Here is a 15,970-nt window from a genome sequence, read left to right on the forward strand (position 1 = left end):
AATTGGAACCCAGATCTTGCAAGTGCCAGAGCCCCAGGGCAGACTAGACTATTCTGCTGGCAGCCAAATGAGCATAGTAAATGGTTCAGGACGCAGCGGTGCTTTCTGGAAAACGTCCACTTCACCCCCTCTGTTTGTTCCTCTGTTCCTTTGATCTGGGAGCTGGCAGCCGGCCTCTCCAGTCAACCCTGGGAATGGGCAGTCACACCTCATTAGGTACCCTCCAGGCCTCCATCACATGGCAGTCACATGCCAAGGCAGGGATTTCGGTGGGAACTTAGGAGCACCACCACCAGCTCTGGGCCATGACGCAGCTGCTGCTCCTGGTCCTCCTCTCCCTCCTCCCTCTTTTCTTCCTTCTCACCAGCGGCTCATTTGGCAGGGCACGAATCAATTATTTGGTAAGGGACCTAGAGCATACAGTCGCCTCTTCTGCCACCGTGCTGAGACCCGCACTGTTTGGGGAGGTGGGTGCACACTGATGTGGGTCAAAGCCGGACATCGGAGGCAGCAGGGGGTGATGGCTGGAGGACGTCCGGGAGGAAAAAGAGACCCCCGTCCTAGTCACGGGAGCTGTGCCAGGATGTGCGAGGTGCTGCCACCGCACAGGGGAATATGACACAGGACTCCCCACCCCCGGCTTACGTCTGGTAAGAGAGACAGACATTCGTTCGGCCAACCCATTTTACCAAGCACCCAGGGAAATTCTTTTTGTAGGTGCAAGAGATAAGGCTGTGAACAAGACATGAAAATCCTTGCCCTTGTAGTGTGGATATTCTACTCTAGGAGGCAAATAGGTAAAATATTTACATATCCCAGGTGATAAACACCTGAGGACAAAGGAAATAAGAAAGGGGCTTCAGGTGTGGTGGCGTAAGGAGAGGGTGTGGTTTGAAACCGTGTGCTGAGGGAAGACTTTATGAACAAAGCGAAATTTAGGCAAAGACCTAAAGGTGCGGTATTACAATATTACAACCAGAACCTACCGAGGGTGAGGACTTTAGTCCTAGAGGCTAAGAAACACAGCAGTGAGCAACATAGGGAAAGAGCCTTGCCCTCGGAGTTGAGGCTCTAGCAGGAGGGGCACAGAAAGTTAAAAAAGAAGAAGAAGAAGAAGAAGAAGAAGAAGAAGAAGAAGAAGAAGAAGAAGAAGAAAGAAGGATGAAGATAATTTCAGAGAATCCTAGTGTTGTGAGCATAGTGAAGCCAGGTGATGAGGGCTGCTATAGCTGGATGTTTGGGGAGGGCTCAGTGGGAGACAGTCAGGCAGAGCTCAAAGGACAACATGTTCTGGGCAGAGGGACCAGCAAGTGCCAATGGCCAGGGGCCAGGTAATTCTGATATGTTCAGAGTCCCAGTGGTGGCTGCAGGGTGTGTGTGTGTGTGTGTGTGTGTGTGTGTGTGTGTGTTGGAGGTGAGGCAAGAGATCTAGTGGTGGGCAGGCAGCCCTGGGATGAGTAAGCCCTGCAGGTCCCATAAAGAATTTTGGTATCAAAATGCCTGGGGGGGGGAGGGGTGTGTGTGGGGGGGTATTGCTTTGAAGCAAGGGAATGACATGATGGGATTTACCTTAAAAAAAAAAAAAAAAAGATTCCTCCTGGAAAGAATGGGGAGAGGGGGTAGGTGAGACTGTTGCAGGGTGGAGGTCAGGGGTCTGGGGTGGGTTACTGGGAAGAGTGAAATCAGGGAAGCCAGTAAGAGGCTACTGGCAGTCCAACCCTCTCCTGCTTTATTTTCTTTATGGCACTTAGTCAAACGCAATAGATAGGATTATACCTACATAAGTAATAATTGTTCATTAATAATATCTAACACATATATGTTAGGTAAAAACTATGTACAGTAAAATGCCCAAATCTTGATTTTACATTAAAATCAATTAATTTAAAAGCCATGCAAACACCCTCATAACCACCACCCCGATGGAGCTACAGAGCACTTCCGGCACCCTGCAAAGCTCCCTTGGGCTCACTGTCAGTTGTAGGGCCGAAAGGTAACACTCTCCAGACCTCTTCTGTTCTAGATTAGTTTTGCCTGCTTTTGAACTTCACGTGATGGAATCACACAGTATTCTTTTCATGGCTTCCTTTGCTCAGCATTTTGTGCCACTCTGTCTATTTCACTTATTCATTATCTGTCTTCTCCCTAGAGCTGCTCATGCTTGTCCAATAGCAAATCACGAGTCGCAAGAGTGACTGAAGTTAAAATTAATTAAAGTTAAGCAAAATTTAAAGTTCAGCTCCTCGGTCACACTCGCCGCATTTCTAGTGCTCATTAGCCACACGTGGCTAGCGATCACCAAATTGGAACATGCAGAAAAAGCACATTTTCGTCCTTGCCAGAAGTTCTACTGGACAGCTGCTCTGGCGTGCCAGCTCCAGGAGGGAAGGCGTGTGTGGGCATTTCTGTTTGTTTTGTTCCCAGCTGTATCCCCGGTGCCTGAAACGGTACTTGGACACAGCAGGTGCTCAGCATTTGCTTGTTGAATGAACTGAACTTGTCAGAGAGATGATGGTGGCAGTGACAGATGATGTGATGGCCTAGCGCTGGGGATCGCTGGTGTGGGTGAGTGTGGGGGAGGAGGGAGCCTGTAGGTGCCGTGCAAGCTCGACTGAAAAGGTAAGTAGGGGGGGCTCCTGGGTGGCTCAGGTTAAGCCGAGTGCTGACAGCTCAGCGCCTGGAGCCTGCTTTGGATTTTAGGTCTCCCTCTCTCTCTCTCTGTCCCTCCCCTGCTCGTGCTCTCTCTCTGTCTCTCAAAAACAAATAGAAGTTAAAGAAAAATAAACATCAAAAAAAAAAAAAAAAAAAAAAAGGTGAGTAGGAGTTTGCAGAGAGAAGGTTGTGCGGCGGAAGGAACCGCAGGAGCCAAGACGGGAAGGCCTGGATCACCCTGGTGTGTGTGTGAGCGAGAAGTAACCTATCTGCGGGACTCTAGAGGCAAACCTGTGATATCTCTTTGGTCCCCCTTTGGGAAAAATCCGGCGCCCCTCCGCACAGACATCCGCCGTCCCCAACTCCAGCCCGGGCGAGGGTGGGGGCGGCGGTGAGGGCGCAGCGCGGGAGGGGAACCTGCAGGGAGGAAGCCCGGGGGCGCCATCTCCCCGCAGGACGACAGTGAGATCTGCGTCCAGAGCAAGAAGTGCAAGAGTGGGTGCTGTCGCCGGGAGACCGAGGGCTGCGAGTCGCACTGCGCCCCCTAGGGGTCCGAGGGCAGCACGCGTCACACGCAGGTGGGTGGTGGCGCCCCCTGGGGGGCCGGCGGGGTGAGCGGGGAGGACCCCCGGAAAGGAGGGGCAGGGGCGGACCCGGAGCCCAGGGGAGGGTGCGGGGTCGGCGACGGCGACCCGGAGCGGGGAATTGCTGCGACGGCACCTCCCAGCCGCTTGGGGGAGCCTGTGGACCGACCCAAGGTGGGACCGCACGCCAGGGGCTTGGAATCCAGATGGTTTGTTGTTGTTGTTTTTGTGTTTATTTATTTTGAGAGAGAGAGGGTGTGAGTGTGAGCGGGGGAGGGGCAGAGAGAGGGGGACAGAGGATTCCAAGCCGGCTCCGCTCTGACTGCGGAGAGTTGGAAATGGGGCTGGAACTCATCAAAGGTGAGATCATGACCTGAGCCCAGGTAGGATGTTTAACCGACCGAGCCACCCAGGCGCCCCCATGCTTCTCTTTCTGATGTAAGTTCCCCTTTTCAGTGGGTCAACTCTGGAAGTAGCATTGTCAATTGGCACAGGTAGAAGGTCTGGTCCTAATCATGGTTCTCAGCCCACCCTTCTCAACAGCCCCACGGGCTCTGCTGTGGCTCCAGGTGTTCTGGGCCAGAGGTTGTGGGCTGGGGTAGCCTCTGAGCTGGGTGTGCAGGAAAGGGGTGTTGGTTTGCTCATGAAAGGACTTCAGGAGACTAGATGGAGGTCCCCTGTGGGAGGGTGTTTTTTCACTCGGGATAAACACCTGGGCTAATGACGGGAAAGGTGATGCCAGAGAATGAACTAGGAGGGCACCAACAATCCTAGGGGTCAGCCTGGAGGAGGCAACCAGAGGCACAGACTGAACAGTGCATGAAGGGGTCCCTTAAGCCCAGGCTCCTCTGCTGTGTGCAAGCAGATGGTCTTGCAGGGGAGCACTTGCAGGGGAGTGAAGGCTGCCCCCTCAGGGCTGAGGGCAACGCAGCCCCCAAGGTCAAGGTCAAAGTCCTGTCTTTCGCAGACATTCCTGGGTCTGTATAACGAGTGCCCCCGCCTGCCGAACCTGACGTGTGTATTTCCGAAGAATGAGAAATCATTTAACATCATCTATGGCCGTTGTAAGAAAATTGAAAAAAGGAAGTCAGCTAAGAACATTTTCTTCTAACGCTCCCTCTTTGCTGCCTTCCCCACCTCCTCCATCTACTCCTACGCCTCCCCAAATTTGTGTTCTTGCCCCTAGCCCTCAGAGCCTCCACCAGCAGGGGAGGGGCAGGGAGGGAGGGAGGGATGATGCGCCATCACTGGAATAAAGACTTTTCAGTGTTTGCTGCCCCTGGTGCCAGGGGCTGGGGAGGCGTGGCTGGGATGGGCCGGGCACAGGTTGCTGGGGAGTGAAGGGGCTGAGAGGCCGGAAGCTTAGGCTTGGGCCTTTCCCCTGTTGGGGCATGAACGAAAGTCCCCCAGAGGAGACTTGAGCTCTTCTCCCCACCCAACCCCTTTCTGGCTTCAGCCCATTCCATAAGCCACCCGCCGAAAGCTCAGTTCACACCTGAACTCTTGGTTCCCCCTGACCTTAAAGGTCAGAAATGTGAAAGGCAGTGTCCAAGACAAATGTGTATGAAGAATTGGCAGTCTCAGTGGGCAGAACATGTGAGTCATTCTCTGGGTCACGAATTCGAGCCCTGCGCTGGGTGTAGAGATTACTTTAAAAAAAAAAATTGCCTGTGTTTATGGAGCACTTACTTTATGCCGGGGGCGGTGCCAGATCCCTTACACACAGGATCTCATTTCATCCTACAAAAAAACCTTAGGAGGAGTGGTCAGAACTTTGATCACCCCATCTCAGGAGAACCTGAGACAGACTGAGCAACTTGTTCACAGTCACAGCGCTTGAACGTGATGAATCGGACTCTTTTGGGAGATCAGAAGAGAAAGGAGGGATGAGAAAAGGAGAGCCAAGGAAAGAGCGTGAGGAAAAGAAAGATCAGAGCGCCTACTGTGCTGTGGGGACGGGGAGACAATGAATCAGGACGAGTTTCCGCAAGCTGTACCTTTGGGTTGTGAGGCTTTAAGAGCCAGACGCTAGCTTGCTGGCTGTGAGTGTCGTGAATTCTCTGCAGAAGCAGGCTTCCAGGCAGCCCTGCTATATTTGGGTTACGTTCTGGGAATAAAGAATTCAGATTTGGGACCCAAAGTTCCATGGTTAGCTACACTTCTGATTAGCTGAACCAAGTGTGAACCCAGATCTGAGCCAAGTATGTCCTCCAGGACGTCAGGCTTATGGTGCGAGAGCTCAGTAGTTGAGATAGAAGCTGAGGTTTACTTAAAGCACCCCCTGTAAGTCTGAGCAACACTCTAACCTTTATCTTGGTGGAAATTGCTCCTAAATGTGTCAGACAGATCCACAGTGTCACATGTACTTCAGAAAGACACAGGGCTACGGTGCATGAGCTCCCCTTATTTGGAGAAAATCTATGAAAGGCCCTTGGAAGGGGAGATTGCAGGCTGGAAACCCAGCCTCCAAGAATACCTAATGTCTTCAAATTTAGAAGGGGAGGGGGAAAATACATTGCTGATGTGATTACACTGGTTTCATACAATGAAGAGGAGAAACTTTTCCTCTACCCTCTTAGATACAGTGTTGGGGGTCTGCAAATTAAACTGACAGAAGACAGATTGGCAAGAGAAAAGAGAGATTTTTTTATTCACATGCATACGCATGTGGGGGAGTTCACAGAAAAAGGTGACCCGATGAGGCAGTTAGAATTTGGGGCATATATATCATCTTTATTGGGGAAGGGGAATGGGAGAAGGACCCTCTGGAAAATGGCTTCTTAATAGGGGAAGGAAGAGCACTTAGGGGAAAACACATTATTTTTAAGAAAGATAAATGGGCCCTTAGGAGAGTAGATGACAGTTATGATAGTTTTTGTGACAATGTCCATTTAGGTGTGGTGCTGACTTCTGCAGTGGTAAGATTCCAGCACAAAGAGTCCATCTTTCTTGGTTGCGAGAAACTTCTCCAGGAGGGAATTTATGATAGTTGAGTTCTTTGGGGAGGCTCTGCTTTTAGACAGATGAAGGAGTTCAGAAAAATGCCTCTTCTCAAAATCCTTCAGCTTAAAAGAGCAGCACTGTCCAGCGGAAGGTGCAATGTGATTTTTAAATTTTCTAATGGCCATACTTAAAAGGCAAAGAGAAACAGGTGGAACCAATTTTGACAATATACTCTGCTTATAACACAATCAAAAGTGTTATTTCAACGTGTAAAAATTATTTGAGATCTTTGACATTGTTTTTTTGGTAATAGGTCATCTGAATCCAATTTGTATTTTACGCGTACCCCAATTCAAGCGCTCAACATGTGACTAATTGGTACCATATTAGACAGCATCTGTCTACAGGGTCCAGCATCTGGCATTTTTTTATGGATTCAAGGCTGCAAATATTGCCACTTCTGTAGCTGAATTTCTAGCAGATCTAGAAAAAAGTTACAGCAAGGTGAGAAGCTCCTGGGGTTAGGATATTAAGGTGGAAAGTATCAATGGCAAGGCTACAACCTATAGGACATCTTTATGGGAATTTGAAAACAGGGACTCCTTGGGGCGCCTGGGTAGCTCAGTTGGTTAAGCATCCGATTTTGGCTCAGGTCACCATCTCCCGGTTCGTGGGTTTGAGCCCCGCATTGGGCTCTGTGCTGACAGCTTGGGGCCTGGAACCTGCTTCAGATTCTGTGTCTCCCTCTCTCTCTCTGCCCCTCCCCCATTCATGCTCTGTCTCTCTCTCTCTCTTTCTCAAGATAAATAAACATGAGGGGCGCCTGGGTGGCGCAGTCGGTTAAGCGTCCGACTTCAGCCAGGTCACGATCTCGCGGTCCGTGAGTTCGAGCCCCGCGTCGGGCTCTGGGCTGACGGCTCAGAGCCTGGAGCCTGTTTCCGATTCTGTGTCTCCCTCTCTCTCTGCCCCTCCCCCGTTCATGCTCTGTCTCTCTCTGTCCCAAAAAAAATAAATAAACGTTGAAAAAAAAATAAAAAAAAAAGATAAATAAACATGAAAAAAAAAATAAAAATATTAAGAAAAAAAAAGAAAATGGGGTCTTGTCTGGGCTCCAGGCTGGGTGAGAAGAAGGTGCCTTTGAACAACAGCAACACAACAAAAAATGTTCCCCTTCTTCCAGCAGTCGTGTAATACTCAGTCTCAGTGCCAAAAACGAGAACCACTCCAGATGGTTCAAGTAGAAAGGATTTAACACAGGGAACAGGGGGTTGAGGTCTTTGCCCCTTGCTGCCACAGAGCCCAGCTTCCCACTCACCCCTGGAAACTAGGAACATTTCCCTCGTGCCCTTTATAGACTGTAACACAGTGCTGGGCACTATGGTCATTCAACAGATGTATGAAGAAGTGAATGAATGCAGGTTCCCACCCAGCTTTGGATCTAGGCACCACGGAGTATGACCCAACCCTGCCTCAGAGTCTGAGCCCTCTACTGGGTTAAGATATTGAAAGCCCCTCCAGTTGAGCACTAACTTAGGTATGGAGGATACTTACCTGACTCCCCAACAGCCTTTACCCCTCTTCCTTGCTAACTGAACCCCAGTATTGTTTGGGTGGTACTGGGCCCAGCCCTGGGAGAGGGATCTAATTAGCCCAAGCCAGTCATGGCGGTCCCATTCCCTTTGCCCAGTACTTGATTTCCCAGCTTCCCTTGTGGCCAGAGGTGGTCCCTTGACCCAGTTGGAGCCATTGAGATATGGAGAAGTCAGCCTGGAGGCTTTTGGGCAAGATAAGAAAGTAGGCTAGGAGAAATAATCTGCCCTCAGCCCCTATCCAGCCACCCTCTATCCATGCTTCCTAACTTGAACATGGTAAGAGAATATGACCATTAGCAGCTGCCGTGAAGGCATCTGCCAGTTGAGAGGAGGTAACAGACGCACAGTTCTGCCAACACTTCCTATCTCCAGACTTCTTTTTAATGTTTGTTTGTTTGTTTAGAGAATGAGTGGGGGAGGGGCAGAGAGAGAGAGAGAGAGAGAGAGAGAGAGAATCCCAAGCAGGTTTCCTGTCAGTGGTCAGCGCAGAGCCTGACGAGGGGCTCAATCTCATGAATCATGAGATGACCTGAGCCCAAATCAAGAGTCGGACACTCATCCGACTGAGCCCCCCAAGGTGCCCCCTCCAGACTTTTTGATTCATGAGAAACATGTGTCCCTATTTGTTTCAGCCATAATTCCTTGGGTTTTTTTGTTACTTTTCAGGTAGGTCCTGTCTTAACTCAGAAACCTAGTGGCTACTCTAAGGATTCCTTAATCACAGACTACAAAATCCTGGGGCTGGGAGAGCATCTCAGCTTTAATTAGTTCATTCTCTTCCTTCTTTGCATGAATCTCCTCTCCTACATCCCCACTGAGGGTCAGTGAACCTCCACTTGCACATCTCAGTGACGGGGACCTCAGTACTGCCAAAGGCAACCTAGGTTTGATGGTTTTTATGTTAAACCAAAGCCAAATTCCCCACAATCCCACCCATTTGTCTTAGTATGAATAATTGGGAAAGAACCAGGAATTGTAGAATGGGTAGGGGGGTGGAGTTAGCAGGTGTGCTGCTAACTTTTTCTTTAAGTTTTTAATTAGCAGACCTTTCTTTCTTTCTTCTTTCTTTCTTCTTTCTTCTTCTTCTTTCTTCTTTCTTCTTTCTTCTTTCTTCTTCTTCTTTCTTCTTTCTTCTTTCTTCTCTTCTCTTCTCTTCTCTTCTCTTCTCTTCTCTTCTCTTCTCTTTCTTTTTAAAGTTTATTTATTTATTTTGAGAGAGCACACTTGGGCCAGGGGTAGAGAGAAAGAGGAAGAGAGAGAATCCCAAGCAGGCTCTGTGTGGTCGGTGCACAGCCCCACACAGGGCTCGTTCCCATGAACCGTGAGATCACAACCTGAGCTGAAATCAAGAGTCAGACACCTTACCGACTGAGCCACTCAGGCAACCCCCAAATTTTTCTAATTATGTGACATTGAGCAAGTTGCTTAACTTCTCTGAACGTTAGTTTTTGTTTTTGTTTTTGTTTTATCTATAGAGACGATATATTCTCCCTCCTGGATCGTTGTGAGGATTTGCTAGCAAAGAGTAAGCCCACAGCAATTGTTAGTGGTTTGACTCGTTAACACATGGGTTGTGTCAACCAGCTGGCATATCTGAGAGGTGGGTCCAGAAAGAAGATAGGACCCCAAGACAGGGGCTGGTAAATTTTGACGCAGGGCAGAGAATATGGGCCATTATGACTCCCCGTGAGAAGTGTGTGCATGTACCTGTCTGAGAACTTGAGGGGCAAGAAGGGCATCCCAGGGAGGTGTCGCGGTCCCCAAATGGAGAGGTTCTCAGCATGGCTGCTTCACAACCTTGTCTCCAGTCTGTCCAGCCTCATCCTGCCTGGCCCCCCGACCCATCCCTCCTTCCTCTGACCTATTGACTTCCTCTGACCTTGATGAGGCAAAGGCTTGAGGTGACATCAAGGAAGACGCTGACTCAACAAGAACATTCAGGAGCCTGGGGAAGGTTGCAGGAAGAGCTTTAATTGCTGAGAATCCAATCAGAAAAGGGAGGTGCTGGCCAAGGGGTGGCCAGCCAGGGAGGGGTGGTGGAAGAGGGGCAGCCTTCGGTGGTTTTACTTCCGGGAGCGTCCAGCATCGTGGCAGAAGCCAAAGTTGGTATTGGTGATGGAGCCCACGATGGTCTTGTCAACCTCACAGGTCAGGCCCCGCTCACAGGGACACTTGTAGTAAACCCCATAGAGTGTCTGCAAAGACACAGGGCCATCGGAGTCACAGGCTGTGTGTTGGGGGGGCTACTTTGGGCATAACGTGCCCCCTGGCCTGGCCCCAAGAACCCCTGGCCAGTCTCTTTTCAGTCTGTCTTCTTCTGACTGCCACCCCAGAGGGCACTGTGGGCCCGGAGGCTGGTTCCCACTCTGTGCATTTACGCCAACTAACTACATCTCTCTGGGGAGGCCTCTGTTCACCCATCCGTGAAACGGGGAGAACAACCCCCCGCCCCCACTCATCTCACTGGTCACTTGTGAGGGTCAAAGGAGATGATGGCATGGGAAAGTGCTTTGAAGCCTGCTGACCTCCCCCTCTTAATCTCAGCGTTCAGGGCCCAGGCTGACGCTCCTCTGCGATCCTATCCCCAAGCCTGAGGGCCCTCCTCCTCTGAGCGGTCCCTCTTCCCGCCACGACCGCCCCCACTCCGCGGGCACCCACCTTGGCAGAGCACTCGCTGTTCTCACTGGCCTTGGGTGCGCAGCGGGCCAGGCTCAGCCCCGTGTCACGGTGGCAACACTTGCTCTTGCATTGAAGGCTGTTCAGGCAGAGCTCGCCGTCTTCCTGCCGGGGCAGCCGGTTAGCCCAGGACCCCTACCCTTGGTCCCTTCTCTACACCCCCCCCGCCCCGCCACCTGCTGCCGCTGACAGGGCCTCCCCTGGTGGGGGCGTGTGTAGAGGAACCCAGCCCCTGGGTCTGGGGGCCAATCCGCCCACCCCCAGCCCCAGCGTGTGAGAAGCGGGCAGGGTAGTGGTTGCAGGTCAGGACACGGGTTCTAGCACCCGCTGTGCTGTCAACTCCCTGGGTGACTCTGGGCAAGTCACTGCCCCACACTCTGCCTCGGTGTTCCCAAAACGGGGTCTCCAAACTTCTCTGGTTCCCATGCTCCGTGGAGGAGCCTGTGAAGGGTGAGGACCTTCTCCCTGGAAAATTCCTCCCTCCCCTGACTTTTACATATAACCTCAGGGGGATCCTGGACCCTCTGAGCCATGTAAGGCCCTGAGTTAAGAACCTTTGGGTACAGAGGCAGCATGGGGCAGCGTGACAGTGTGGCTCTGGAGCCAGCAGGCTGGGCTCCAATCCCTGCTCCGTGTTTTCCAGCTGTGTGACCTCAGGCAGGTGGCTTAACCTTTCTCTACAACTGCTTTCCATCTGAAAACGGACCTGATCCGAATAGGACCTATCTCACGTGGTCAGTATGAGGCATTTAGAACTGTGTCTGTGTGTCCCTCTAGGTCAGAAGCCAGACTCACTGGGAGAGCTTTTTAAACTACTGCACATTTCTGAGCCAGGGTTTCCAGGGCAGGACCCTAGGGCTCTAGGTTTTTCTAAAGCTCCCTCAGCCAGTTTGAACCATTGCCCTGAGCATGTCCCATGCTGGTCAGCCTTGTCTGAGGCGCCAGCGGAAGAGGGCAGGACAGTCGTGGGCAGGATAGACAGAGATGCTTCACCTCTCAGCCTCCAGGCAGCCCCAGGTGGAGACATTAGAGGTTAAGATCGAAGCTTAAAAAATCTCCACCTGGGCACATGCACCCCAATATTTATAGCAACACTATCGACAGTAGCCAAATTATGGAGAGAGCCCAAATGTCCAATGACTGATAAATGGATAAAGATGGATAAAGAAGATGTGGTGTGTGTGTGTGTGTGTGTGTATATATATATATATATATAATGGAATACTCGGCAATCAAAAATAATAAAATCTTGCCATTTGCAACAATGTCGATGGAACTAAGAGTGTATTATGCTAAGCGAAATTAGTCAGAGAAAGACAAATATCGTATGATTTCACTCATATGTGGAATTTAAGAAACAAAACAGATGAACATAGAGGAAGGAGAGGAAAAATAAGATAAAAAAAAACAGAGGGAGAGGTGTTGGTGGGGGCTGGGCTAGATGTGTGATGGGCATTAAGGAGGGCACTTGTTGGGATGAGCACTGAGTGTTCTATGTAAGTGATGAATCACTGAATTCTACTCCTGAAACCATTATTACACTATATGTTAACTAACTTGGATTTCAATAAAATTTAAAAATTAAAAAAAAAAATCCCTGCCTGGATGTTCAGATGACTCCTTCCCTGAAGCCCCTCTTACCAGGTGGATAATGATTCCCCGAGGGTCAGGCACCGCATAGGCCACTGCGAGGGCAACCAGCAGAAGGACGAGGACCTTCTCCATGATGGACGGGCACAGCCGGTGTAGGTAGCCGCTGGCAGGTCAGGTGGCAGAAGACAGACCCGGCCTGGGTGGTGGAGCTATAAAAGGGACTCTGTCCACATGTGACTCACCTTCCCCAGCCCGCTGGGCTGGACGTGAACCGAGGCCCAGCTGTGGCCAATCTGCTGGGGGGCGTGTCCTGATAAAGCAAATGGGCGACACCTGGTTCCTTGTGCATGCGTGTGCGTGTATGTGTGCACCTGTGTGTGTGTGTGCGCGCGTGTGTGCGTGTGTGTGGTGGTGATACTGCATCGTGGTTGGGTGTGGACTCTGGAACACTTTTACTTGTAAAGTTATTAGCTGGGCAAGTTATCTGTTCTGAGCCTCAGTCTCCTTATCTTCAACTGGGGATCATTTTGAGTTGGGAGGGCTGAGTGAGTGAATATGTCGCATATATCTTAACACACATGGGTAGCTCAGCCCCGGGCTTGGCTCTGTCATTAGGATGTGTCAGCCGCTGTTACCGGTGTTCCCCGCTGGTGCCCGGAGCCCTGGTAGGGTTGGGACTGGGGTGAGGCGAGAGAGGCACCAAGGGTGTGAGCACCCCCTTCAGCTTTGCATGTAGGCACCTCTCACCCCAGTCCAGGCCCTGCTTCTGACTCCATCCAAACCCAGGGATCAGGCCCCGGTGAGGAGGGGCCCCAGCCTCCCGGCGTCCTCAACCTTCCCAGCCTCCCCTGGGGCATTTTAGGGCAGGTCGAGGCTGCTGGGGCTGACCCACTCCGTGATCCACCGACCGCTGGAGGGGGGATGTGTGTTCTCACTTCCCACCTGCCCTCACACTGTGGGGGAGGGGGGCCTGCCTCCGTGAGGGCCCTCAGGGGCCCTTAGGATGGTCCTTCTCACGCAATTGTCTCCTGTTTCCTCTTCACTCAATGTCTGCAGTCCCAAACCCCTTCAGTTAAGGCTTCCACTCAGCCTGTCCCCTACCCAAGGCCACCTGTGAACGTGAGCTGTAGTCTATCCTGGCTGAGGACGAGGAAGTCTTGTGAATCGCAGATGGACCCAGGTCGGGGGACGGGGGCTGAAGGCTGGGAAGGGTGCAGCTGACAGAGTGTGCTCAGGTGTGGAACCAGAGCAACTTTCCCTGGACGACTGCTCACTGCAGCCAAGGATCCCATCCCAGGAGGTGGAAGACCGCCCCGCTGTGGAGGCCCTGCATCCGGTTCCCCAGAGCACAGCTTGGATCCATATTGACTTGGCTTCCAAACTCGGCCCTCCCTAGCCAGGGTAATTTAAATCTGTAAGCCATCTGAGCCTGTTTCCTCGCGTACGGAGGAAGATGATGGCTCCTTTGTAAGGTCAGGATTGAGTAAGACAATGCAGGTGGGAGTGCCTAGCATCTAGTAGGTGTTCTGCCCTCGTAATACCCCCACCCCTCCGCCTTACAGCCCTAGAGGGTGGAATAGAGGGGAGTAGCTGGAGGAACGAGCTAGGAGACCCTCACAAGGGGAGAAACCTGACACAAAAGTATCACTGATTAAAGAAACACTAGTCTTATTTTTATGGAACTCAGTGTTTAAAACCACTTTCCCCTATGAGGTCATTCTGGCCCCTCCTTCGCTTCCCACTCCCCTCCCCCCCAGTACCCCTGTGAGCAGAGCCACAGGGAGGGTAATTGCACTTTGCTTTTCACCAGTCAAGGCCAGGAGGCTGGGGAAGGAACCGGAGGAGCTCTTTCCATCTGTGACCGGAGCTGTGAAAAGTGCATCAGTCCTATCTCCGGCTGGTCACAGCCAACTTCCCAGAGGAGAAAGAATTGAGTTTTTTCCATTACAGATGAAGAGTATAGCAAAGAGAACTTTGGCCAATGTTTCTGCTTCCAAAATATAAGCAAAAATTAGATTTTTTTTTTTTTTTTACCAAATCCCCATAAGGTTTAGCCACCACTTGCCCAATCTAAAGAGTGTTGTGCATTGCGTTTTTCCCCTTCAAAAAGGAACCCCACATGCAATCACATGGATTAACTTCAGAGGCATAACGTTGAGTGAGGAAAGCCACAGACAGAAAACATACAGACTGCGTGGTTACGTTTACATGCAGTTCAAGAAAAGGCAAAACTAACCTATGGTGATAAAAATCTGCAGGTTTACCCCTGGGTGGGCAAATTGGCTGGGAGGCGGCAAGAGGAAGCCTTCTGGAATGTTGGAATTGTTCTAAATCTGGATTTGGGGCATTGAGAGAGAGAGGGCATGAGTGAAAGAGGGCAGGGAGGGAGAGAGAGGGGGGAGAGAGAGACTCTCTGATGCGGAACTCACGAATGGTGAGATCATGACCCGAGCAGAAGTTGGATGCTGAGCTGACTGAGCCACCCAGGTGCCCCCACACTATGTACTTTTCAAAAGTTGTGTTTTATTTTTGTTTTTATCTTTGGCCTGGCTTCTTAGCATAACACATTTGGGATGTGTGCACGTTGTGGCCGGTTTCTGTAGTTTGTTTCTACCGTTTCTGCTTCTGTTGTGTGGAATGGAACCACAGTGTGTTTATCCATTCCCGGCTGAAGGACATTTGGGTTATTTCTGAAAAATTTGGGGCAATTATTAATGAAGCTCTTATACAGGAGCACCTGGGTGGCTGGGTCGGTTAAGCGTCCGACTTCAGCTCGGGTCATGAGTTCGAGCTCCGCGTCGGGCTCCGTGCTGACGGCTCAGAGCCCGGAGCCTGCTTCGGATTCTGTGTCTCCCTCTCTGTCTGCCCCTCCCCCACTCATGCTCTGTCTCTCAAAAAAAAAAAAAACATTAAAAAATGTTTAAAAAAGCTTTTATACATATTTGTGTACAGGTTTTTGCATGTGTGCAAGTTTTCATTTCTCTGGGACAAATAATCAGGAGTGAGATGGCTGAGTCTTGTGGCAAATGTTTGTTTCGATTTCTAAAAGATGTTGGACTGTTTTCCAAAAGGGCTGAACTAATGTGCGTTCCCACCAGCAATGTACAAACGTTCCAAATGCTTTCTACATCCTCATCAGGGCTCGGCACTGCCGGTTTTTTAGGGTTTTTTTCTTTCTTTCTTTCTTTCTTTCTTTCTTTCTTTCTTTCTTTCTTTCTTTCTTTTTTCGTTGTTTGTTTCTTTGTTTTTGGTTTTTAATTTAGCCTTTCTAATAGATGTAAGAGCAGTATGTCATTTGCGTTTCCCTACCGACTGATGACGTTGAGCATTTTTTCATGTGTTCAATTGCCATCCATATATCTTCTTTGATCAAGTGTTTGTATCTTTTGCCCACCAATCTTTAATGGTTTTTTGTTTTTCTTATTACTGAGTTTTGAGAGTTTTCAGTGTCCTACAGGGGCTTGAAGTCTGTTGATACTATTGGGAGCCAGTAATGACTGGCTGGGTCCACCTTAGTGGGAAATCCATTCAGTCTCCCTCTGTCCCACCATGGACCCCTTGTTATGAGTCTCTGAGCCAGTGCAGGGTAGGAGCGGGTGGGGAAGGAGGCTGGCTAGCATTTACAGGAGTGGGGTGTCCTGTCCAGCTGATGTTAAAAGCCTCTGCAGTAGCAAACCCTTGGAGAACATTCTTACAGGACTCAAACACTCTCTGGCTTTTGTCCCTATTTTGAGGATTCCATGTACCCTACCCCTTTCCTGAAACGCTTAACCCTCCAACCTTACTCTGTTGGAGACGATGACCATCTGGCTTGTACATTAGCTGCTGCCCACAGACTGACGTACCTCTCAGACTGTCTCTCCTTACAGGAGAGATAGCCATAACAAATTACCACCCACTTGGCTGATTGAAACAACAGAAATTGGTTCC

The 15,970-nt window shown here is 50.5% G+C and overlaps 2 protein-coding genes across 2 annotated transcripts; one reads left to right on the top strand and one right to left on the bottom strand.

The window, feature by feature from the left end:
* Positions 1 to 615: 615 nt before the first annotated feature.
* CLPSL1 (colipase like 1) lies at positions 616 to 4,549 on the top strand. The gene is given in 3 exon segments (XM_032593337.1): positions 616 to 650; positions 3,056 to 3,445; positions 4,062 to 4,549. Coding segments are annotated over 3 exon segments (711 nt in total). The 3' UTR covers positions 4,348 to 4,549.
* Positions 4,550 to 9,721: 5,172 nt separating this feature from the next.
* On the bottom strand, positions 9,722 to 12,272 carry CLPS (colipase). Its single transcript, XM_030315356.1, has 3 exons — positions 12,089 to 12,272; positions 10,430 to 10,552; positions 9,722 to 9,966 (listed from the first exon to the last, which is right to left on the bottom strand). The coding sequence occupies exons 1-3, from the start codon at positions 12,170 to 12,172 to the stop codon at positions 9,835 to 9,837; spliced, it is 339 nt and encodes a 112-aa protein (XP_030171216.1). The 5' UTR covers positions 12,173 to 12,272; the 3' UTR covers positions 9,722 to 9,834.
* Between the last annotated feature and the right edge of the window lie 3,698 nt (positions 12,273 to 15,970).

The sequence above is a fragment of the Lynx canadensis genome, chromosome B2, assembly GCF_007474595.2.
Source record: "Lynx canadensis isolate LIC74 chromosome B2, mLynCan4.pri.v2, whole genome shotgun sequence".
NCBI classification, from domain to species: Eukaryota; Metazoa; Chordata; class Mammalia; order Carnivora; family Felidae; genus Lynx; species Lynx canadensis.

Excerpts from the sequence above, each read along its gene's own strand:
- CLPS (XM_030315356.1), bottom strand. The coding sequence starts at position 12,172 with ATGGAGAAGGTCCTCGTCCTTCTGCTGGTTGCCCTCGCAGTGGCCTAT. Across the intron at positions 10,553-12,088 it reads GGGGAATCATTATCCACCTG|GAAGACGGCGAGCTCTGCCT; the intron begins GTAAGAGGGGCT and ends CTGCCCCGGCAG. Across the intron at positions 9,967-10,429 it reads ACAGCGAGTGCTCTGCCAAG|ACACTCTATGGGGTTTACTA; the intron begins GTGGGTGCCCGC and ends GTGTCTTTGCAG.